The sequence below is a fragment of the Microtus ochrogaster genome, chromosome 15 (assembly GCF_000317375.1).
Source record: "Microtus ochrogaster isolate Prairie Vole_2 chromosome 15, MicOch1.0, whole genome shotgun sequence".
NCBI classification, from domain to species: domain Eukaryota; kingdom Metazoa; phylum Chordata; class Mammalia; order Rodentia; family Cricetidae; genus Microtus; species Microtus ochrogaster.
In genome coordinates this window covers 10,443,290-10,468,459 of record NC_022017.1, presented here as the reverse complement: position 1 = coordinate 10,468,459, position 25,170 = coordinate 10,443,290, and the positions used below count along the sequence as shown (strand labels likewise).

General features: G+C 47.6%; 1 protein-coding gene across 1 annotated transcript in view; it reads left to right on the top strand.

Annotated features, from left to right (window-relative positions):
- Zc3h3 (zinc finger CCCH-type containing 3) overlaps positions 1–24,898 on the top strand; it is an 84,457-nt gene extending 59,559 nt beyond the window's left edge. The window contains exons 6-12 of the mRNA XM_005354058.3: positions 3,421–3,463; positions 3,538–3,696; positions 3,786–3,855; positions 6,287–6,418; positions 21,630–21,814; positions 22,403–22,749; positions 24,408–24,898. Of these exons, the coding sequence (XP_005354115.2) occupies positions 3,421–3,463; positions 3,538–3,696; positions 3,786–3,855; positions 6,287–6,418; positions 21,630–21,814; positions 22,403–22,749; positions 24,408–24,439 (968 nt within the window). The 3' untranslated portion in view covers positions 24,440–24,898. The remainder of the gene's footprint in view (positions 1–3,420; positions 3,464–3,537; positions 3,697–3,785; positions 3,856–6,286; positions 6,419–21,629; positions 21,815–22,402; positions 22,750–24,407) is intronic.
- Positions 24,899–25,170: the final 272 nt, after the last annotated feature.

Sequence of the window (25,170 nt, the reverse complement as noted above, 5' to 3'; positions counted from 1 at the left end):
CTGGCCACTCCTCCAGGCCCTCAAGGATAGAGTCAGCATTAGCCATGGCTTTCTTGACTTTGTGAAGTTCAGCCTACCCTCCCAAGTCTACCTGCTATTCAAATGGCCCCGTTCCTGACCCTTGCCCTGATTTTGCCTGGGAACTGTATCCTTGGTTGGCTGGACTTGCTGAGAACACAAAGAGCCTGACAAGTCCCTTCAGTAAGGGACAGAAGTCGCAGACTACAGAGCTAGCCCTGGCTTCTTGAGGGCCTCCAGGCCAAAGTGAAGCAGGTATGCTCTGTAGTGTTCTGCTGCTTACTAGCCACCTGTATGCTCCTGGGCAAGGAAGGTTTCTATAGCTTTCTTTTGTTTGTTTTTGAGACAAAGTCCTTCTATTATGTAGCTCTGGCTGTCCTGGAATGCACTCTGTAGACCAGGCTGTCCTCAAACTCACAGAGATCCACCTGCCTTTGCCTCCCGAGTGCTGGGATTAAAGGTGTGCACTACCACATCTGGCCCTCTGTAACTAATTATTTGTGCCCTGCCTTCCCCTCCTTGGGTACCAGGAGGTCACATTAGAGGGGCATGCAGGGAACCTTTGTTAGCTGCACTCAAAGGGCACAGAGCTACCAGGTTATAGAGACCCTGCTCGTTGCTGTTCCTCACTGTGACTTTTCTACCATTTTGGTTTTCTTTCCAAGATTGCAGTTCTAGGTGCCTTTGTAGAATGTGTCCTACCTGGACCTGGCAGACTCTCAGCTGAATAGACCTGGTCTTAGCACTTGCTCCAACCTCTTGGGAGCAACTAGACAACTAAGCAGTAAAACTGAGGACAGATCACTGAGCTTGGAACCCTTATTTGCCTGGTGGGCTCCTCCAGAGTGATAGCCTGAGTGCTGAGGAGGCTTTGACATCTCCGAAAGATGATCTCCCTTTGTGAGGACCAGCGAACAGACAGGGCACAAAGCAAGGGTGGGGCTGGAGGGAGCCAGTATTTATTTTGGGAAACTCCAGGAAGTAGATGTGCTCCAGAGTGCACAGCAGAAGCAGCACCTTATGCTCCCAGGTCAGGGCTGTGCCGATGAGCTTTTTGCACCTCTGGTTGCTTCTTTTCAAGCCAGCTACTTTATGTGCATTTTTAACACTGCAAAGCATTTGGAAAGGTGCCTCCCATCCTTGTCAAAACTCCCACCGTGAGCCCCACGCTGATGTGTTTTTAAAAGCAGAAAGTGGAAAAATGAGAAAGCTGCTCCCTACCAGGACCTGACAGGTGGCACGTGATGCCCACGTGTTCCTGCCTGGGAGCAGATGGTGCCAGTGTCACCAGCAGGCTGGGTGACAGCCCAGGAACCAGTGCTCATTGACAGACTATCACATTGCACGTCACTAGTTACGAAGACTGGCAGGTGTGAGTATGTGTCTGTGCCACCTGAACATTACTCCACTGCCACCCTAAGGGCGGGTGTCCTCAGCTAGAAATAGAGACCACCCTAAATTCTTCCTTGCTTCTCCACACCCTGAGACCCTTGCCACCCTTCCTTTCCCCTTACTGCTTCCTCCTCAGACCCTGCAGTCCTTCCTGTGCCTTCAGTTCCCTGTCCCTACCTTGAGGTCCTTGTTCATGCCCCATCTGCCTGAGCCTGCATAGTTATGCAACAGAGCCCCTGTTCCCCACTGGGGCCCCATGGATATCCTTTTTAAACTCAAGGGCACTGAAGTTAAGTGTGGGGCAGCCTCTGACCAGAGAGTCCCACAGAACTCTGGGAGAGTAACATCCAGCTTCACAGCTCATACCTCAGATACCTCAGGTACTTCCTAGCCGCAGACAGGATTTCCCTAGCAGGCCTGGTCTTGTCTTGGGCCCAAAGTCCCTAAGATACCAAGGTTCAGCATATCATTTCACCCCTGTCTAGGGAAGACTAAAAGGGTGTGGGGAGCTCTCAGGGCCAAGTAGCTCGCAGGGTGCCCAGGGACGATGGTATGAGTTCCCAACCAGTGGGGACTGAGGGTGCTGCTCTGGAGCAGGTCCCGGGTGTTCTGATTGTGTGCATTCAGGCACTTTAGAACATCCCCTTTTAAAACCTAGATGGCTTTGTCATCACCTCAGGTCCTCAGAATTTCTGAGTGATGTCACTTGTGCCTCTTAATGCAGTATTCATTTCAGCAGCTGCTCTGTAGGAAATCGGATCTGGTCTGGGAAGGGTCATGTGTGTATTTGAGGAACCAGGGAAAGCCACCCTGAGCAATCCCTGCCCTGCCTGCCCTGTGATCCTGGAGTTGGCCTGTGTCTTTAAAAGGCCGGCAAAGCTGTGTGGTGAGCCTGGGCATCTACTCACACAGATGCCTTGAGGTTTTCAGGGAGCCCCTTTCCTATTCCGTTGTCTTCGTGTCACATTGGTCACCTCAGAAAGGCTAATTGGATTTTGGTGTTTGGGAGTTTGAGGAGTATGAGAGGGAGCCTTCCAACTTGTAAGTAACAAGATCCAAATGGACCCAAACACCCTTGTCTGCAGCCACTTTGCAGAACTGCAGGTCGCATTTTCAGCTGTGCCAACACATTCTTCTTTCTCCTCCTCTTCCCTTCCTCCCCTTCTCCCTCTTCCTCCTCTCCCCATCCCCTCTTCTTCCCTTCCTCCCCTTCTCCCTCTTCCTCCTCTCCCCATCCCCTCTTCTTCCCCTTCTCCCTCTTTCTTCTCCCTCTTCCTACCCTCCCCCTCTTCCTTCCCCTCTTTTCACTGTCCTTCCCTCACACTCCTCCCTTTTCCCTCCTTTCCTCCCCTTCCCACTCTCGTCCCCCCCCTCCTTCACTTTCCTTCCTCCATTCCTCCCCCCCTTAAACAATCCTTTAAGTCTAAAAAACCAATCTCTCTCCTATACAGCCAGGCCCATATTTTCCACCTTGGTATAAATAAGTAGCCTCCTCTGTTACCTTCTCAGGCTCTACAAAATAGGTGCCATCACCCTTTGCCATTTGTATGATGGCCTCCCTGGTAGCCAGGCCAAGGACAGAGTCTAGAGACATGTCCATGAACTAATCACTGCCTCAGTGCAAGGACCTGCCCCTTGAGCCTCCTGGGCACTGAGCGGGAGCAGGAAACTGGGAAGCCAGCAGGGAACCAGCAAATACCAAGTTGATCTTAGGTCACCTAGCTGGTTGGAGACATCAGGGACTGGCAGTCTGTTCCAGTCTTTGACCCTGGCATGCTGGATCCAAGGCTGCCCACCCTCAAGATAAGCCAGGCTCAGGGCCTAGCATTGCCCTGCTCTTGATGCTGTGTCTCCAGAGGGAAGAAGGGCTATGCCTGAGCTAAGTGCTAGGGGGCTCCAGGGTACTTTGCTGAGATGATTTGGCAGGAAGAAGGTGTGAGTCAGCCAGGGAAGGTTAGGTAAAGGCTGTAGCTGGGATGGGCCTGATGTGACCTGTTTCTTCCCCTGTAGGACGACTGGACCCTGCCACCAGCTGCAGTCGTTCCTTGGCCAGGTGTGTCCCTTGAGGCTGGGAAGGTAGGGGCTCCCTGCTCACTCTTGGGCTCACAAACCTCTCCCTATATACAGCCGGGCCGTCCAGAGAAGCCTGGCCATCATCCGGCAGGCGAAGCAGAAGAAAGAGAAGAAGAGAGAGTACTGCATGTATTACAACCGCTTTGGCAGGTGTAACCGTGGCGAGCGCTGCCCTTATATCCATGACCCTGAGAAGGTGGCCGTGTGCACCAGGTGCCCTGCCCGTCCTTACTGACTACTTGGGGGGTTAGTGGCAAAACCTGGCACCAGCCCTCCCCAAACCTTCCTGTCCCATGCTGCAGATTTGTCCGAGGCACATGCAAGAAGACAGATGGATCCTGCCCTTTCTCTCACCATGTGTCCAAGGAGAAGGTGAGTGCTGTATGGTCAGCAGGTCTGCTCTTCCAGATGTTCCTGGGTGCCATCCAGCCTTCAGACATTGGACTGCATAGTTTTCCTTGGTCTTAAGTTAACAGCTCCCACCTCCAGTATCCACACGCTCATATATTCCTCCTCCAGCTCACCCCTTCACTCCCATGGCTCACTGTGTTGTGCTGCCTCTTCCTCCTGCTGGAAGCAGCACCAAACCTGGGGTCCCAGCATATCACAGACAAGAGTCTCCTCCTGTCTCCATCGCCCCAGGTCCTATAATGATGCCAGGCTACTTGCCACCTCCTCTACGGAACAGGGGAGGGAAGCCTCATAGATGCTTCTATAGTAGGAGGCCAAAGTCTTTTCTGTCTTCTGTCCCAAGGCTGTCATAGGTGGAGTAGTGATCTGAAGAGCCATGGAAGTAAGGCCAAGAGTGCAATGCCTAGGTGTGCCCCAGCCTGGAAGGACTGAGAGCACTGCAGTCAGGGCCACAGACCTCTTGGCGTTAGCTGTACCCTCTGTCCTCTGAGAAGATGGCCATGAGTGTGAGGAAGGGCCTGGGGCCAAGGCCGCAGTGCAGAGGAGGCGGGTGGGTGAGGCTCGCTGCTGCTCCGACAGCTTTTCCCCTTGAGAAGCTTGGAGAGAATCAGCATTTTTCTCCCTAATCGAGCTTCGAAACTCTGTCGTGAGCAATTTGGAAATTCACGTCGAGTTTCAGGTTCATTAAGCGCCAGCTCCAGAGCCTGTGCGCACTCCGAGCTGTCTAATGTGTGGGCCGCACCAGCGCCCTGAATTAATGTTATTGTTATTTGTGTGGACGTGGCGGGGTGCAAACAAGGTTAATTGAAATGAGAACGCAGTTTCCTCTTGGTAACGGCCCCGCTCTGACAGCCAGGAGGAGCTCTGTTTGGTGCAAGAGTTGGCTTTATTATCCCTTTTTATTAGAGCTAATTTGGGCTCTATATCAAAAACCACATTAAGGGAATTGTCTACAGCTTCACCACCGCCAGCCCAAACGGGGCCCCCAGCCCCTCTCCCCTCTGTGGCTGCAGTTAAAAGACAATTAAAAATAAACTCTTGCTCAGTAAATCACCCTTTGTTTCTTTGATTTCCCCCCTCTCTACTCCAGGACTGCTGCCCAGCCTCTTCCTCTTTGGCCTCCCTCAGACAGGTTCCTGCCTTCCCCTTTCCCACATTGCCCAGAAAAGTGACTTTTTAAAGCCCGTGCATGGGCCAGGGAAGTACTCCTCAAACCCACTGCTGGTCCAAGTGTGACCATCTGTCATCAGGCTGAGATGTGCATTATGACTTCCTGGGGCCTAGGAGGGTGTGCTGGGCAAGGACAGTGACAATGTCCACTCTCCAAACAGTCCAGGAAGGGCTGGTGCTTGGCCCCTGGAAGGGGAAGGAGCCTCAAATTCAGAGACCACCTCTTCCCTGGGTAGTCTCAACCCAGGTCCTGTGCTGTAGGTTTTGCTCATCTTGGGCTTGGATTGCCCATCTTCCCCTCCAGGCCCACATGGTGCCAGCAGTCATCAGGGCTGATTTGCGGCTCTCTGTTGAGAAAGGAGCAGAATATATATCTGGCTCCTGGGCTGAGTCACTTGCCCAGGCCTGTCCACCCACAGCTGCCAGGGTGGGTCCAGACTTCCTGCTCCAGGACCCAACATACTGATAGGCTAGGTCTTAGTGCTACCATGTGACCAGTGTCTGACCTGGTATATGGATGCCCTTCTCCAAGTCTGCCCCACCTAGATTAATAGAACTATATCCCAGGGCTCCCAAGATACACCAGGCCATGGGTTGGTGGTTAGGAGCCCTGTTTACTGTGTTCACGTGTAGGGAATAGCACACCTAGGAAAAGCCACTGCTGCCGTGGCTTAGCTCCATATCTTCATTTTGGCCAAGTGATAAGGGAAGCAGGGATTTGATATAGGAAAGTGGCTCCCCAGACCCCAGCTGCTGCTGGCTGGCATTGTATATTCATTCCGATTGGGGTTTATTTCTTGTTTGTTTTGTTTTTGTTTGCCCCCCCCCCCGGAATCTCTCTCTCTCATATATATATGGAGAGAGAAATAGATATAGATATAGATATAGATATAGATATAGATATAGATATAGATATAGATATAGATATAGTCCTGGCTAGTCTTGGGCTTAATATGTAGACCAGGCTGGACTGGAACTTAAAAATATTCAGCCTTCTCTGCCTCCCAAGTGTTGGGATTAAAGGTGTGTGCTGTTACACCCAGCTTTGTGTCCATTTCTCTCAGGAGGACCATGGTGGGGATCTTCAGGAAGGATCTGAGTGGCTGGTGTCCAGCTCTGGGACCCTCTCAGGGGCCTGCAAGTCTTGGTATTTGTACTTGTGAAGTGGGTGTGGTGCAAAGCTCTAGACTGTTGGGCCCTCATCTTTCTTCCCTCCCCACAGATGCCTGTGTGTTCCTACTTTCTGAAGGGGATCTGCAGCAACAGCAACTGTCCCTACAGCCACGTGTATGTGTCCCGCAAGGCTGAAGTGTGCGGTGACTTCCTCAAAGGCTATTGCCCACTGGGTGCAAAGGTGAGGGGGCTGCAGGCAGGCATGGGGCAGGTTGTTAAGCAGTCTTCAGTACCTTCTGCATTGACTTCTCTTGTCTTGTATAGCCCTGAGGTGGTCATTGTAATTCTGTCCATCTCGCAAATGACTCAGAGGTGCAGCTATTTGCCCAGGATCCCACAGGGCCAGGTAACATTCCAGGTCCTCATGCAGGGGCAGCAGGGGATTAATAGCAGAACCTGCCCAAAATATGGGAGGGATATAGTGACTGAGACAGCAAAACCTGGGGATACTGCTGTGAGTTAAGGCCAGTAGTGACTGAGAGAGATGTCAGAGGTTTGAAGCTCTACGGGACTGAAATAGCTGTATGACTGCCTGCTTCCATGGAAGCTGGGTATATATATATGTGTGTGTGTGTGTCACAGGGACAGCAGAAGCACAGTGTATGTGCCCCACCCTACCTGGGCATAGCCCTCTAAAGTTGCTTGAGCTTTTTGATGCTTTTTGTCTTTTATCCTAGTTACCCACCAGAGTGGCTTTAGACTCTGTACGAGCAGTGACTTCCTTGAGCCTACTGATGTTTCTGTATTTCTACTGACAACATGAGCTTGACAGGAGCTGTTGGGTCACCTTGAAGGGCACTGATCCCTGGCAAGGAAGCCCTTCTGGGGAGGTGGGGACTGGCAGGACCTGGCAGGGTCACTTCTAGGCGCTGGCTCAGGTGAGGGGCAGGACCCCATGGAGGCTGCAGCTGATTATTGTAAAATATTCCAATTTAAATGAAGATATCAGAGCGATATTTAAGTCCTGCTTCTATTAGTGGAAGTGCTTACTGCGTCCCTTTCTGCGTGTCAGCGCTGCGTCCCTGCCGCATGATGGATAGCAGCTTGTAATTATATATGGGGGAAAGCGCTGAGCAGGCCAGATCCAGCGGGAGGGGAGGTAGCAGTCTGGGCCTGTGAGGGTTAATTTTATTCTCTAAATAATATAAAAAGTGCTGAGTCGTCACCTTGCGCCTGAAGTAGAAGTCCTCAAATGGGCCCTAGAGAGTTTATAATATTCCACTGAATCAAGTGAAACTGTTAACCTTGCTTCATAAAGCCAGGGCTTGTTAAAGAGGCACGTTCCCTTTCCTTTTGAATAATTTAGGTTGGGAGTAAATCTCTGCTCCTTCCCTTTCTGGGGGCCATGGGGCTGTTCCAGGTCCTCCCACTTGGGGTAGCCTCTGCCAGCTGGCAGGACAACTCCCCTGGACTTGAGGACAGTTTGGTGACAGCAGGCTGGTGACTGTTTTGTAGAATGCCTCGCACTGTCTGGGTCTGGTGTATCCTCACACTGTAGTAGAAAGTGGCAAGTGTGGCACTGTGGCTTCCTCCCGTTCCTGGTTGTGACCTAGGGCACACTTTGATGACTTGAGGGATGTGACACCGCTAGCTTTGCCTCAGCAGTTATCTCCTTGGATCATGAGTATTCTGTGTACATCTGCCCCAGGGCACAGAGCTGGCAAATCTAGTCTCTGTATATGTATACCTATGCATTTTGGGTATGTGTGTGTGCTTTTGGGAGCCATTTATTCATGCATATGTACATGTGTGTAGAGATTGTGTATGCACGTGTATCTCATCTTCTTCCACCTCTCTGCTGAACCTGCTACACAGCTCTCCACTGTACTCAGTGCCTCCTGCTCTGCCATCCCCTGCATGTGCTTAGGCCCATCCAGGACCCTGACTATTCAGTTTCAGCTCTGTACTAGTCCATCCTAACCCTCTTGGCTACTGAAACACCCGAGTCCTCCCTTAGTATCCTTGGTTTTCCTGCCCATTGCCTCATTCTATCTGTGCCTTGTGAGGGGGCATCCTCCAGTCAGCCCAGATCTTTATTTTTGTATGCAGCCCTTCCATTTTCTCCATAATTTATGTGCTGAGTCTGTTGAGGGCCCATCTTCATCCATGATTACAGAGAGCTCCCATCTTTGGCACTGCTGACTGCACTAGTTGTGGTGAGGTGGTTGTTGGTAAGGGGTCAGACTCAAGTCCAGCCTGCCCGGCCACTTGTAGTCACTACCTGCACAGCTCTTCACCACTAAGGATGCGTCCTTTCCTAGAGATGAGGGCTCTGCCTGCCACATGAGGCTGAGAAGGTAAAAAGAGCCATGTCATGACTGTCTCTCGTGCAGGCTGCCATGCACTCCCTGAAATCGCTGTTGTTGATTTGTTTGTCATGTGAGGCCTTTACTTGGTGTATCTGTATGTAGTGAGCGTATTTCTCAAATGACATCCTAATCTGTCTTCCTTTCCCTCTGAACGTGGAGGTTTTAGAGGAAACAACAGATTCACTGAGATATAACTCACGGAGCGCACGGTTTCGGTGGCACAGCTTTTGGCATATTATTTTTGTTTGTTTTTAGTGCTTGGGATTGAGCCTGGAACATGCACACTAGGCAAATACCTGCCATAGAAATAATCCCTCATTGCTCACGCTTTATTTCTTTGTTTTACTTTGGTTTTGGTTTTTAATTATGGCATGAAATGAAAAAGAAAACTTGTAATATGGAGCTGGGATGTGACTCCATGGTGAGGCACCGGCCTAGCGTGAGTCCCAGAACTACAGAAGAAGTCTGTGGTGTGACACATACAGCAGCACTCCTTATCTTACCCATTCTTAAGGCAGCAACTCTGCCTTTAATTAAATTTACAATATTAAGCTAAGGCATAAATCTGTAATCCCAGCACATGGCACAATGCCAGTTTATGCCCAGTCTGCTCTACATACTGAGTACTAGGCCAGCCAGGGTCACACAGCATGACCTGTCTCAAAAGTAAATAAATATTCATAGTAAAAAAAAAAAATCACAGTAATCTGCAATCACCACCACTGTGAAATATTTTCAAAACTTTTTCAGCACTCCAAACTGAAATACTATAAATATATTAAGCAGGAACTGGCCTCTTCCCTGTCCCCGGCTGCTGGTAGCCTTGTCTAGGCATTTCACATGATAAAACCAGGCAGTGTTTGTTCCTCTGTGTCTGGCGTCTGGGTTCTTTTTCTCGCCATAGTGCTTTCAGGATTCATGTTGCAACACGTAAGAACATCATTCCTTCTTATGGCCACATAATATTCCATCACATGCATGCAGGCATTATGTTCATCCCTGTATGTGTGTAAAAAGACATGGGTGCATGGGTTAGTGCAATCTTTTGATTGCTATGAATGATGCTGTATTGAACACTGGCATGCATGCATCTGCTTTTACTTCCTTGCTGGGTCGTATGTCAGTCCTATATTTGTCTTTTTGTAAGCCTGCCAGACTGTGTTCCATGGTGCCTGGACAACTTCACATTTCCATAAACAGGAATCCTCCCTACTGCATGTTGTGAACTAATTTGTTAACACTGGTAATTTTTATAGATTCCTTGGGATTTTTGAAATATAAGATCTGTCATCTGAAGACAGACAAAATGTTACTGGTCCTGTTTCAGTCTGAAGTCTTTTTGTTTCTTTTCCTTGCCTAGCTGTTCTGGTTGGTAAGTCAGTATGGTGCTGAATAAAAGTGCCAGAAGTGAGCATCCTTTCTCTTGTTTTCTGTCGATAAGCATGATGCTAGCCTTGGGCTTTTTAGGAATGTTGTGGTTTCAAGGTAACGCTGACCTTCTGGGAGAAGTTTAGGAATATGTCTTTTTTTTTTCCAGTTATGAATGGCTGCTGCTTTCTCACCCATGAATTATTCAGAAGTGCGCTGTTCAGTTCCCAGGAATCTGGAAATGTGTCTTGTTATCTTTCTGATCTTGATTTGATCCCTTCATAGTAAAGAATATACTCTGTATAATTTTAGTATTTCTGCCTTCCCCTATACCCATCCAACTTGGACTCAAACCCATGCTAGGCAAGTGCTCTACACTAAGCTACATCCCAGCCTTTTCAGTTTCTAAGCACCTGTTTGTTTGTTTGGTTTGGGGGTTTTTTGAGACCGGGTTTCTCTGCATAGCTCTGAATGTCCTTGAACTCAGACCTCCGTCTGCTTCTGCCTCCTGAGTGCTGGGATTAAAGGTGTGTGCTATCATTGCCTGGCTCTTTGGGCCTGTTTTATGTCTTGGGTATTTTCTACAGGATGGGAAAGTGCAAGCCTTGAGACGCAGCTGCTCTTTTTAGCTGCTGTTTTCTGACCAAACCCTGTGGCTTGTTGCTGACCTTCAGTTGGAAACAGCTTGCATTTATACCTGTAAGCACAGCCACATTGTCATTTATGTAAGGGTTTTAAACTGCATTTTATTTTATTTTTTGGTTTGGGACAAAAATCTCTCTGTGTAACCAAGGCTAAACTCAAAACTTTACATCTATTTGTTTCCCAGGGTTGAAACTACAGTCTGTCCTTTGCTGTGCTTCAAAACATGTCAGACCACAAATGCCAGTTTTCAGTTGTTATATGAGAACATTGGGCCTAACAAACATCACCATGTGGTACCCTGGAAAAAATGTTTTCTTTTATTGGGTGAAACATTCTGGGACTCCATAAATAGGTTTTGCTTTTGAAAGATTTTTTTAAAAAATTTCCTTTGTTATTATTATATATGTGTGTGTGTGTATGAGTATATATTATATGTGTATATATATACAATATACTACACATAGACCGACACACACAAAGATGTGGAGGGAGCGTGCACATGCTGTGTGGTACGTGGATGCGAGCCAGAGGACAACTTTGCAGAGGCCGTTCTCTTTCTACTTTCAGATTGGTTCTAGGAGCTGAATTTAAGTGGCCAGGCTTGTACCATCAATCCTTCACCCGCTGAACTACCTTGCTGGTCTTAGAGATGTTTTTGAGTTCTGACTTTTTGTCTAGTTTTCTCTTTTCTGAGACATGGTTTCATGTAGCCCAACCTGATGTCTAACTCATTATGTAGCTAAGAATGATCTTGAACATTTGATCTTCCTGCCTTTATATCCAGAGAGCTGGGATTGCACGTGTGCACCACCCCTGCCTTGAGTTACATGGCGGGAGCACCAAAACCCTGGGTTTCATGCATTATAGGCAAGTACTCTGCCAGTTGAGTTACATCTTTAGCTCACAGGCATTGAGTTTTCCTGAGTCTGTTTATCTCTTTTTTATGTCAGTAAGTTTTTTGTTGTTGTGTATATACATATGCCTGTGCATGTGTGTTCTGGCATATGTGCTCGTGTGTGCCTGTGTGTGTAAAGGTCAGAGCTTGATAACAGGTGTCGTCCTTACAGGCTTGTCACCTTAATTTTTGAGGCAGGGTCTTTGAAACTGGAGCTCACCAATTGGCCACATTGGTAGACTCTGAGGATCCTGCTGTCTTGTCTTCCTAGCACTGAGATTACAAATGTGCTGCTGTGCCCATCTTTTTACATAACTTCTGGGGACCATCTCAGGGCCTTTGTGCTTGAATAGCAAGCACTTTACCAGATGAGGCCATCTCTATAGCTCCCACAGAGCTCTTTCGTAGGGCTGGAGTGATGGCCCAGCAGCTAAGAGCACTTGCCGCTCCTTCAGAGGACCTGGACTTGTTTCCCAGCAGCCACATGTTGGCCCGTGATCATTGTAACTCCAGTATCAGGGAATCTGGTGCTATCTTTTCACCTCCGTAGGTACTAGGCACACACATGGTGCACACACATACTAATATACTAATACACACAAAATAAATAATTTTTAAAGAAAAAGTTATTTTGTTTGGTACATATGAATTTTAGGTTTTAATTTATTAGGTTGGGCTTGTTGAGACAGGATGTCTGTGTTAATCTAGAACTCACTCTGAGAGGAGGCTAGTGTCCAGCTTGTGGCACTTCTGCTCCTGCTTCCCAGTGCTGTGATTACAGAAAGTGCAAGCATGCCAGATAGGGCATGTGCACTTTAGAATTGCTTCATTCTTGACAGAGTCACGGTCTGTCATTATATAATACCTCTGGCTCTGCTTTCTTTGCTCAGCAGCCTCCTTTTCAGATTGAGTTATGGCCATTCCTTTCTTCAGTAGATCAACTCTGTATGACCTACCCTTTTTTTAATGTGTGTGTGTGTTTGTGTGTATATTGAAATTTTATTTGTTTTTGTTGTATGTGTCTTGAGTACTTTGCCTGTATGTATGTCTGTGCATCTCTTGTATCATGTTATATTCTTGGAGACCAGAAGAGGGCATTGGATCCCCTGGAACTGTAGTTGCAGATAGTTGTAAGCTACCATGTGGATGTAGCCAATGCTTTTAACCTCTGAGTCATCTCTCCAGACTCCCTCCCCTACGTATGTATTCATTTTCATTTTATTTTTAATCATATAACTTGTGTGTGTGTTGGGGGGTGTTGGTTATGTGGACATGAATGCAGGTAGGTGTTCTTGGAGGCCAAAGGCACAGATCTATCTGGAGCTAGAATTGCAAGCAGTTGTGAGCCACTTAACATTGGCACCAAGAACAATACTCTGGTCCTCTGGAAGAACAGCACAGACTCCAAATTACTGAGCCATCTCTCCAATTTCTCCATATATACACATATATACATTTTTTTTTCTTGAGACACAGTCTCACTGTGCAATCCTGGCTGACTTGGAGCAGGCTGGCCTTGAACTCACAGAGATCTACTTATTTCTGCTTCCTGAGTGCTAGGATTATAGATGCATACACCACACCTAGCTTCCATATTTTTATTTTCATTTTACCTATTCATTGTATTTGAAGTGACTTTTTATAGACAGCATATAACTAAGTCACATTTATTTATTTATTTGTTTGTTTGTTTGTTTGTTTGTTTGTTTATCGAGACAGCGTTTCTCCATAGCTTTTGGTTCCTGTCCTGGAACTAGCTCTTCTAGACCAGGCTGGCCTCAAACTCACAGAGATCCGCCTGCCTCTGCCTCCCGAGTGCTGGGATTAAAGGCGTGTGCCACCACCGCCCAGCCACTTTTTTTTTAAAGTGCATTCTGCCAATATCTGTTAGGATTTTGTTTGGCTGTTTGGTTGGTTTTGATCTTTTTGAGACAAGTTTTCTCTGTGTAGCAGCCCTAGCTGTCCTGGAACTAGCTCTGTATGACAAGGCTGGCTTCTAACTCACAGAGATCTGCCTGCCTTTGCCTCCTGAGATAAAAGGCATGTGCCACTACTGCCCAGTAATATCTGCTTTTTAGTTAGTGAATCTGTGCCATTTATATTTAGTGTATAGGGTCAAACCTAAAATCTTAACACTCAAGAGGCTAAAGTACTCAAGGAGGCTCACCCTTAGCTTAAGGAAAGCCTTGACTACATAATGAAGCTCTGCTTAAAACAAAATAAATAAAAATTAAAAGCACACTAAATGCTGTAACTTTTGAGTGTACTATAGGAAGCTCAGGAAAAAACAGAAAGCTGGGGATAGTGGAGCATACCTTTAATCACAATACACAGAACCAGGCTGATCTCCATGAGTTCTAGGCCAATCTGAGCTACATAACAAGTTGTAAGATAAGCAGGGCTGCATGATGAGAACCTGACTCTGAAAACAAATAAGCAAAAAGATTCTAGCTTAGCAGTATTTTTCTTTATTTTTATCTTGAAGAAGGTTATGCTATTTCTCTCTTCATGGTCATTTCATTCCTCTGTGGGAAAATAATTATTTCTTTTTTTGGTTGCTTCAGGGTTATTTCTTTGTCTTCAACTTTTATGCATCTGATCATCATGTATTCTAGGAGGATTTCTTGGTCTATCCAGTTTGGGGTTCATGCTACTTCTTGAATTCCAGTTGTTTTTCCTTTCCTTCAATGTCTTCTAGTGCAGTACAGTTAGGTCTTGGCTTACAGTTTCAGGTCTCCTGGTCTGACTTTGTCTCTGTGGTTCATTTTAGTTTCCACTCCAATTCTGTCCCTTTGCCCACTGCTGAGTTTGTTTCAGTCGTTGTACTTTTCAGCTCTTAAAATTTATTGGTTTGACTACACCCTCCTGTTTTGACGTTCTCTGTCTCATTAGTTTGGAGCGTGTTTATGATGCTGCTTTAAACCCTTGTCAGTGGTTCTAATACCTGTCTCCTCCTGGTTAGCACATACTCATGGCTCAGTATTTAAATATCTTAGGTTTCTATAGCTGTAATGAAACACAATGACCAGAAGTCACTTGGGGAGGAAAGGATTTTGTGGTGATTTGAAAGAAAATGACCCTCAAAGGAAGTAGCATTATTAGGAGGTGTGGCCTTGTTAGAGTAGTTGTGGCCTTGTTGGAAGGGTGGGCTTTGGGGCATCCTGTGCTCAAGCTACACCCAGTGTTACAGTTTACTTCCTGTTGCCTGTAAATCAAGCTGTAGAACTCTCAGCTCCTTTTTCAGCACCCTGTCTGCATGCTGCCTGCCATGATAATAGTGGACTAAACTGCTGAAACTGTAAGCTACCCAACTAAATGTTTTCCTTCATAAAAGTTTCTGTGGTTATGCTGTCTCTTCTGAGCAATTGAAACCCTAACTAAGGCAGGTTTATTTCAACTTGCAGCTTGTAGTCTATCATCTAGGGAAACCAGGGCAGGAACCTGGAGGTAGGAACTGTAGCAGAGGCTATGGAGGAACACTTTTTATTGACTTGCTCAACCTGCTTTGTTAAGAACACCCACAGTGGCCTGGGCCCTCCCCCATCAATTACCAATCAAAAAAATGTGTTACAGGCTTACCTACAGGCAAGTCTTTTTTCAAATTTATTTTGTGTTCATTGCCTGCATGTATATTGCATGATGGTGTCAGAAGCCCTGGAACTGGAGTTAGTCAGTTGTGAGCAGCCGTGTGAGTGCTGGGAATTGAGCCCAGGTCCTCTGGAGAACAGCCAGTGCTCTTAACTGCTGAGCCATCTCCCCAGCCCCTACAGGCAAACCTTAATGGAGGAATCTCCTCAGTAGAGAGTCCCTCTCCTAAAAGACTCTAATCTGTGTCAAATGGACATAAACTAGCCAGGATAGCAGCTCCCTATCGATTTGACACACCAACACAACACTATTGAACAATAATATTTCTTAGTCTTCATCTCTAAGATATCATATTAATGTCACAATATAAATACAGTATAACTTAGAAGTTCCATAGTCATTAAATTTTCAGTACTTTAAAGGTTCAATCCCTTTAAAATATCTGAAGTCTTTTTCAAAGTCCAAAGCCTCTCTAAAATACCCAGTTCTCTCTCAAATTACCCAAAATCTCTCTGGCAGTCCAAAGTTTCTCTAAAATACCCAAGGTCATACAACTGTGACATGAGTCTTCATGTGTCATTTCCTTAGTGAAATCAATTCTTCTTTTTCTGAATATTTATTTCTTTTCATTTTCTATTTCTGTGGTGTATTTTTGAAGAATAAGAATTCTTACTATTAGTATATGTAGATTTGCTTCTTTTGTTGTTGTTACTGTTTTATTTGTTTGTTGTTTGGTTGATTGGTTTCTCGAGACAGAGTTTCTCTGTGTATCTTTGGCTGTTCTGGAACTCACTCTATAGACCAGGCTGACACTGAACTCGCAGAGATCCTCCTGCCTCTGCCTCCCAAGTGCTGGGATTAAAGGCATGAGCCACCTCGACCAGCTAAGCTTGTTGTTGCTGTTTGAGACAGGATCTTACTATGTAGTCCTGGATAGCCTCAAACTCACAATGTAGACCAGGCTAACCTTGAATCCACAGAGATCTGCCTGTCTCTGCCTCCTGAGTGCTGGGATTAAAGTTGTGTACCACCACACCCAGCTAGTTTTCACTATATTTACCCTCAGTCTTCCAAAAGTATATTTTACTCCATTCATTTATTCATTTTGCATATGCTGGGCAGGTATAGTACCACTGAGCCTGGAAATACAGTAGATATTCACTTTATCAAGTTAAAAAGATACTTGGGTTGTTTTGTTTGCTTATTGATTTCTTTTTTCTTTTGCTGTTTTAGTATTTTTTTCCTTTGGGCTGTTTTAGTATTTTTAATTTCATTTATTTATGACTATGCCTGTGTGAGTGGTATGTACTCTTGGGTACATGTACAGGTGATAAGCATGTCCATGTGCATGGAGGCCAAAAGAGACCAAGGTATTTGGTTCTTTGGAGCTGGAGTTACAGGCATTTGTGGAATGCCTGACTTACATGGGTGCTGGGATCCAAACTCTGTATTCCTGATTGCTCATCAAGTGCTCTTAACTGCCACGCTTCCTCTTTAGCCTCATGTTTTGTTTTTTCTTTAAAGCAGAGTCTTGCTGTATAGCCCAGGCTAGCCTCAAACTCAGGATTCTCCTGTCTTGCCTGCTGAGTGCTGGGGTCACAGGTGGACCTACCACACCTGGCACACTTGGAGTTCTAATTGAGATTGTTGACTCTGTGGGTCAGGGCAGTGAGAGCGGACATGGGCTTTTAGCACTTTATCATGGTGAACTTTCTACCATTAAAGTGGCACTATTATAAATAGAATATAGTGGACACTATTATAAATAGAATATAGAGCTCTCGCTTAGCATACATGAAGCCCTGGTTCAGTCCCAGGTCCACACAGTTTTATTTTCTTGCTATTCATTGATAGTCTTTATGTTGATTTTGTTTCCTGCTGTCTTGCTACATGGTATCTGTGATGGTAATTGTAATGATTCCTAATTAAACGCTGGTGTTTTAATCAGTGAGGGTTTTGTTTGTTTTTTAGTCCAAGTACATTCCCCCTTTCTTTCGTAGTATAAGTAGAGTATAGCAGTGGGAGCCCCCAGCCTTTCCTCTCCATCGGGCACGCTTTCTGGAAGTTTGGTTTTTTGGTTTTGTTTTGTTTTGTTTTTGTTTTTTGTTTTTTGCTTGTTTAAAGATTTATTTGTAGCCAGGTAGCGGTGGTGCATGCCTTTAGATCCAGTACTGTGGAGGCAGAGGCAGGAGGAGCTCTGTGTGTTCGAGGCCAGCCTGGTCTACAGAGTGAGTCCCAGGACAGCCAGACTTGTTACACAGAGAAACCCTGTCTTGAAGGGAAAAAAAAAAAAGATTTCTTTATTTTATTTATTTTTATTTTATGTATGAGTGTTTTGCTGGCATGTATTCTGTGGACCATATGTGTGCCTGGTGACTGCTGAGACCAGAAGAGGGTGTTTGACTCCTGGAACTGGAGTTAGATGGCTGTGATCCTCCATGTGGGTACAGAAACCCAGGTCCTCTGCAAGAGCAGCCAGTGCCTCTAACCTCTGAGCCATCTCAAATGAAGCCAGAAAGAGAGGAAGAAGAAGTGTTGGGCATAGTGAGCCACAGTGCTGAACCAGAGCTTAGTGAGCACTGCAGGGAAGGAAACCTGTGCTGCCAACCTCTGGAACAACGTGTTTGCTTTTACTGCTTTAGTCTAAATGTCTTTACATTATTTATTTAGCACATCTGTGTATGTGCGCACACAGATGTGCCTGCATGCAGCTGGAGGTAAGGGGAAAACTTGTTGGAGTTGGTTCTCTTTCCTTCCACCATGTGTGTCTTGGAGACTGAACTACAGCCATCCATCAGAGTTGGTGGCAGCTGCCTGAGCTGGAGCGTCATTTCTCTGGCTCATGCTGATTTTTAGTTTTTTGAGACATTCTTACTGTGTAGCCTTGGTTGTCCTGAAACTTAACAAATAGACCATGCTAGCCTCAAACTTGCCGAGATCCAGTTGTCTCTGCCTTTAGAGTCCTGGGATTAAAGTGTAGGCCACCATGCCAGGTCTGGGAGGTTCTTATAGTAAAAATATGTTCCTTTCCTTCACTAATTTGCCTAAATTCAACTTTGAATTAAGGTTGGATTTTATTAAATAATTCATTTCTATGGAGATGATCTAAGACTTTGTCTTCTCAGTTAACCTTGTAATATAATAATTTCTGTTTATCAATCTTTTTAAATTTTTATACACCATTTATTTGTGTATTTTTGAATGTGTGGATGAGTGTATCTTGTGCATGCAGGTGCCTTCCAAGGCCAGAAGAGGGCATTAGATACCCTAGAACCTAGTTAGCCGTAGGTGTGACTTGATTGACATGAGTTCTGGGAAACTGAAGCAGGTTCCTCTCTAAGAGCAGTACACACTGTTAGCCAGCAAGCCATATTTCCCACCCTAGCTACCCTGGAACTCATCGTGTAGATCACACCGGCCTCAAACTCAATCCTCCTGCTTCTGCCTCCAGAGTATTGGGATCAAAGTCTTAAGCCACCATGCTTGGTGATCTTTACTTTAATTTTTAGTTATTATTGCTGTGTGTGAGGGGGCCCATTTGTCATGGCAAATATATGAAAGTCAGATGACAATTGTAGGTTTAGGTCTCTCATCCGAGCCTTTATGTGGGGGCCAGAAATTGTACTCAATTCCTCATGCTTTCAGGGCAAGCACTTTCACACCACAGGGCCATCTTGCCAGCCCTCAATCTTTCTCTAATCAGCTTTGCCTTTGTTTTGTTTTGTTTGAGACAGGGTTTCTCTGTGTAGCTTTTGGAACCTGTCCTGGAACTCGCTCTGCAGGCTGGTCTCAAATTCACAGAGATCTGCCTGCCTCTGCCTCCCAAGAGCTGGGATTAAAAGTGTGTGCCACCACTGCCTGATAACTTTTACCTTTTGTTTGTTGATTTCCTCATGGTCCTGGTTGCTTAGTGCCTCTTCATCATGCAGCTTCTCTAGGCCCAGTGTTGGCCTAGATGTTCTTATGACAAGCTTTTTTTTTTCAAGATGATTCTGGCTTTATAGACTGTGGTTTTCTGTTTTACCCTCTGTGGATTTGATTTGTTTATGAAGTAGAACTGTGTCTTGAAAATTCTTGGAAGATTATAATAAAAACTCTTTGAGTTAGAACTCTCTTAAATACTGATTGAAATTTCTTTATGGCAAAAAATTCAAGTTTTTTTTTTAAGATTTCTTGTTAATCTTTCTGGAACTTGCCAATGTCACCTATGTATTCAGATTGGTTGGTATAAAGCTTGTTCTTGATGTGAAATAGGTCTTTTTTAAGTGCAGAGGACTGGGGCAAAGACTTCACACGCTCATGCTTACACTGTCTCACCGAGCTGCGCCTTGACTCATGTCCCTGTGCGTCTTAGCATCAGATGTTACTCCTGTACTGGCGTTGCCTGTGCTGTTCATCCCTTGCTTCCTGATTAGTGATTATGAGAAGAGGAACCTTTGAAGTTTCTTGGTGTTAATTCCTACTGTTTTATCTCTTTCCTTCACATTTTTTGGCTCATTTTTCTGCTTTCTCTCATCTCTGGAGAGATGGGTTCTCTTTTCTCTACAAACATCTAAGGCTCTAGGATCCTAGGAATAGCACTACCCTGCACAGATGGTGGTGCACTGCCACAGAGCTCCCGCATGGCTTCTTACTTATAGTCTAGCTGGCCATGGAAGAGTGAGAGCCTGACTCCAGATCCTTGGCTATCTTGCTGTTCAGGCCTTTGCATCAGTGAGTGGCCTGTGTCTAGGGCTGGGAGTGAGGTGGTCCCTGATTTGTTTCCTAAGTGCCCATATCCAGGTTTAAGAGTGAGGTGGGCCCCATCTCTGCTACCTAGGAATTTTCTTTGTTTGCTTTCTCATAGCTCTTGGATGATCTAAGGATGCTCTTTACCTTTCTTTCTAGGGTTTTTGGTGCTTCTCAGGATCATTAGACCAACTTAGCACTTTCTGGGAAGAATGCACATGTTTTGGGAGGGGGGGATGGACAAGTGGAATTTGTTTTTAATTCAATCAAAAATTTTAGTATGTAGTCAATGAAAAATAGAATTTCATATTTTGCATTCTTTTTTTTCCTGCCGACTTTAAAGTTCATCATGTTTGACCACTGCAGGGTACCTCTGCTTAATCCCATCTCATTTTAGGTGCTTGTAGGCCACAGTATAGAGTAGTAGGGTCCAGGCTGCCTCTGATCCAAGCTCTGATGATCTATTACAGCTTTGATAAACATGTTTGTGGGGCCCTTGACGCTCCTTGAGTGTTACTGTTCACACTGTACATACCTGCACTGCTCACATGGCTACATGCACACATGCATGCTGGTGGGGAGTCTTTTGTTCTCTGGCCATTCCAGCTTTTATCCCCTCTGTCAGGCATCCTGAGTTTTAAACCCCAGGTTGCTGGCTGGGCCCAGTGCACAGGAGTTCACATTCCTAGTAGGTGTCAATAAGTGAGTCTATGAAGGGAGGACCCTTGCCTGCACCTGCACAACACAGGAGCAAATCACAGCAGGGTGCTTACTCTGTCCAGCTCCTCTCACTGCATTTGGACACCTGCTGAGAAGGGTGTTCCCCACTCTGTGAGGCACTCTGCCAGGCTTGGTCCTAGTTGTTGGTAGCAGGGTAGGGGATGCCCTCCTCCCTCAGAGGATACATTCTAATAGGGAGGTCGTAAGGCCTGAGAGGATGTGGCTGTAAGACCGTGAGAGCTGTTTACTGCTGGGCTACCATTCTCTACCCATGACTTAGCCTGGGCTGCTCTGGTACCATGACTGATTTTGACAAACCCTGTGAGTCCCGTGGAATATCTCATTTTGACCTGGGGCTTCTTGTTTCCTGGTCCAGTAGGAGGTGTAGTTTGGGTGCCCACGATTGACTAGATTCTGGCTCGCTCTGTCAAACTATGGGAGAGTAGTAGCCCCTCCCTTGGAGAAGTTTTGGGTTTTGTACCAGAGTAGAGCTTGGGAGCCCTGAACACCAGTCAACATTTCTGCATTGTTTCCCCCTGGATAGGCCTAGCCACTGTACACTGGGCAGAGGCTTCTGGAGCCCCTGATGTGGTCTGGTGGACAGAACAGAGTCTAAGCCTTGGCCTGGGACACCTGCTGCCTGGCATGCCCTCCCCCTACCCTCTACACTGGTATAATTAGCCCCATGACAGGTGCCATGGATCGAGTGCCTGGCCCAGCCCTAACCCAGTGATGCCCGGCCTCAGCCGACCTGCCTTGCCTGCTAGCCTGGGCTCCTGGCCCAAACCCTATTCCTGAGGTCCCCTGAGGCCTCAAGCCCCACCCACCTTCCTCTGCTCCAAACACACCCACTGGAACAGAGACAGACAGACAGAGCAGACAGGCAGAGCCCCAGCAGTGGCCTGGCCTCAGGTTCTGGGAATCCCCAGGCAAGTGTTGGCCCTGGCTCTGCCCGCAGTGCATGTCCAGGTGGAACAACTCTAGGCTGATGGCCTCATCATTCTAGCAAACAGCCTTTGACCCTGAGGCCTGGTAGGTCGCTTCCAGTCAGCGGGCTCTCAGTGGGCTGTATTTGGCCCTCCTTTCTGTGTGTAGCCATAGCATCTGCTTAGTTCTACCAACAATTATTCTTCCCCTAGTGCAAGAAGAAGCACACACTGCTGTGTCCTGACTTTGCCCGCAGGGGTATTTGTCCCCGTGGTGCCCAGTGCCAGCTGCTCCATCGTAACCAGAAGCGACATGGCCGGCGGACAGCTGCACCTCCTACCCCAGGGCCCAGTGATGGAGCCCCCAGAAGCAGGGCCTCAGCTGGCCATGTACTCAGGTGACAGATCATATGGGTGCTGCATATTTGATCTTATGTGATGGAGGTGGCCCATCCCTGCTCTAAGGACATTTAGGACCCTCTGGGGTAAAGTCTCACCCCAACACTCTGGGCTTTAGATCCAAAAGGGAATCTCAGTTGGAGACAAGAGCTCCTAAGATGCCTGTATTCTAGATCTCTGAATGTGGACAGAGTCATAAACACCCCATGCATGGAGGCTTTCAGAAACCCATTCCCTACTAAGGGGGTAGAAGCCCCTGAAAGGTGGGGTTACCACAGTTGTGCCCATCTCCTGTGGTTTGTGGGGACTCCCTGCAGATGAACCCTAGGCCCCAGAAGGTGAGGAATGGAGCTGGAATCTCACAGGCTTCAGCCGTATCTCCTTCTGGTCAAAGGCTGTGGAACCAGCCTGTCCCTGAACTGTATGATCTGTATAGCCATGCTCAGTAGCCTCCAGGGTCGGGATGGAGGCGAGGGGCTGGAAGCCCTGTTACAGGAATGAGTGCCATGTGAATAATTGACAAGCACCCTCTCTCCGTGTCTGTGGGAGAAGCCACCCACTCTTACTTTGTTCCCCCTTTCGTGCAGGAAGCCCTCTACTGCTCAACGCCCTGCCAGACAGATGTCCACTAGTCTGACCTCCAGAACTGAGGCCCCAGTCTCTCAACCCCCCTCCCCAAGGGTATTAGCCTCCACCTCTACCCTGTCTTCAAAGGCCACTGCTGCCTCCTCCCCATCCTCCTCCCCCTCTGCTAGCTCCCCCACCCCATCCCTGGACCAGGAAGAAGCTGCCTCTGGGACAGGTGGGACAGGCTCAGGAACAGGCTCCAGCAGCCTCTGCAAGCTGCCATCCTTCATCTCCCTGCATTCCTCCCCGAGCCCAGGAGGCCAGACTGGGCCCCAGACCCCCAGGAGCCCCCGCATCAAGGATTCAGGTGAGCAGTCTAGCCCTTCCTGGGTCTTTTTAAATGTTCACTTCAGAATGGCATCCTGGGAGTCAGTGTACCAGGTGCCCAGGGCAGGCCAGTGAGGAGCAAGCACAGCAGTGGCCGCCTTGAAGACCACCCCAGCGAGGGCTGATTTAATTAGAAAGCACCCATTTCTGTTAATTTGTTCTGGAAGATCACCGCACACTCCTGGAGAGAACAGATGTTCCCTCTCCCCAATGAGCGTTTGGGGCTTGGTAAATGGCTCCACTCAGCCTTGTTTAGGAGAGAAAAGAGGATTTTATGGCTGCAAACGACCCTTTCTGTAAACATTTTACAGCTCTCTGCGCGTTTGAGTGACGATAAACCCCACGCAGCTCGGCGGGCTGCAAATTTGCGACCATACGGCTATCATTTTATTGTCATATTTCACGGCCGTAACGTTAATGGAAGATGCTTGCTGCAGGCTTCTCTAACAGCCCCACTGAGCACACTGAAGCGCCTGCTGTAGGGACTGCCTCCTGGTTACATCGTCCTTCTTGGGTGCAGAGTGGATGATATCAGGCCCTTGCCCAACTGGAACCTAACTAAATGGGGCAACAGTTTCTTTCATGTAGGTGGCCATTGACTGGTGAGCAGCCGGGGATCCTGAGGCAGTGTGTGGCTTAAAGATCATGAACCCAAAAGTTAATCTGAGGACCAAAAAAGCCACAGGGGACTTAAAACCTGCGTGCAGTTTGGGCAGACTAGAAGAGGGCTCCAGGAAACTCTTGAGGCTTGTTTAGCCAGGAAAGGAGCTGGAGGGGCAGGTGCAGCTGTGCCTGGGACAGTCTCTGGCAGGAAGCCTAGCTGTGCCTGTTGAAGCAGCCCAGAGGACAAATGGGGGCTAACCTGGCCCAGGCAGTTGAATCTGCAGGCCTGGGCCCAGCTGCTGGGCCTCACTCCTGTCTTTGGCTGGCTGGATAGTGAATGGAATTAACAGCCCTGAAGAAAGGAACCTCGTCATGAGAGAGGTCTTACAGGGGCACGTGGGTCATGCCACATAGCCACATTGAAATAGCTGTGACCAGCGGATACTGTCACCTAGGAGAGTGACACAGAACATTTATGAAAAGAAAGCTCTCACCAGGCAGGAGCCATTAGGACATGCTACTCCAGGGATCCTCTTTTTCCTGCCCCTCCTGCCTCCAGACCCTGTCAGCTTCTATTGGTCTTTTCACCCCACCCCTTTGGGGCCACTTGCTTGCACACACTGCAGTTTTCCATGTGGAGAGCACACCTGCCTTGTCTGTGTCTGGCAGCCTTGCTCCCAGGTGTGAGTGTGCCATGTGCCTGCGTTTCTACACGCATTCAGTATTTATAGCTCAACCACAGAATGTTGTGGCTCCCACCTGTGGGCCCGCCCACTCCTCAGGGGCTGCCTGGCCCTCCTAAGCTGCTACTCAGCCCAGGAAGCCCTTCAACTGGCAGACTCCCCAGATCCCCTTCCCTCTCTACTCCTCAGGGCCAGACTGGTGGCAGGGGCCGGAGGATATCTGGCTCCTTGTAGACCCTTGCTGGCAGGGCTGGGCAGGTAGTTTCCCTGTCCTGAGGCTTACTTACTTACTTAGAGTGGGGAAGTTCTTTCTGGGCTGGAGTGGCTTGATGCTTGTTTGCTCTCTATGTAGGGAAGCCGCTACACATCAAACCACGCCTGTGAGGCTTCCTGGGGAACCAACCCGCACCTACCTCAGACCCTCACCCCTGGAGAGGATGGAGGCTCTACCCACCACTGCTCCTGAGGAGAAGCAGCCTGCCACTGAGCCCAACCGGGGCTATAAACAGGGATACATAGCTCCTCCCATTTGGCTTATAGCCTTTGGAGGCTTTGTGTGCCCAGACCTTGTTCTCCTCCCTCTACCAAGCCAAGGCCCCGTCCATCCCCTGTTCTCCGCCCCCCTCAAGGCACTCAGCCTCACACTAGGACTTGTCCCTGACTCCCACCCGTCAGAGTGCCATGTGAGGCTCACCCCAGGCTCTCTCCTGTGGTGGGTGTGGTAATAGCTGTAGGACTTGTGCCCCAGCCCTCCCCATCCAGGACTCCTGCCCAGGGAAGAGGCCATTGGCCAGGTTTCTCTGGTGGGTATTTTATGTTCAGCAATAAAGGTTTTATCCTGTGTCTAGTTGGCCTGTCTTGACTACCACACAACCACAGGACTCTGGATATATGAGGAAGAAAGTCTCCTGGGAAAGAGTCCTCTCCTTTGGCAGGAGGAAGGCCTGCCCTAACCAACTCTGGTGTGACTTAGAGGCTAGAAGCAGTGTCTCCCCTTGGCCAAATCAACACAAATGGGGTTTACTGGGTTGCGGGGCATAATCTGTGTTATGTGGGACAGGCTGGGGCCAAGGCAGAGGAAGAGAAGGCCTGGCTACCCTGGGGAGGGGCATGGT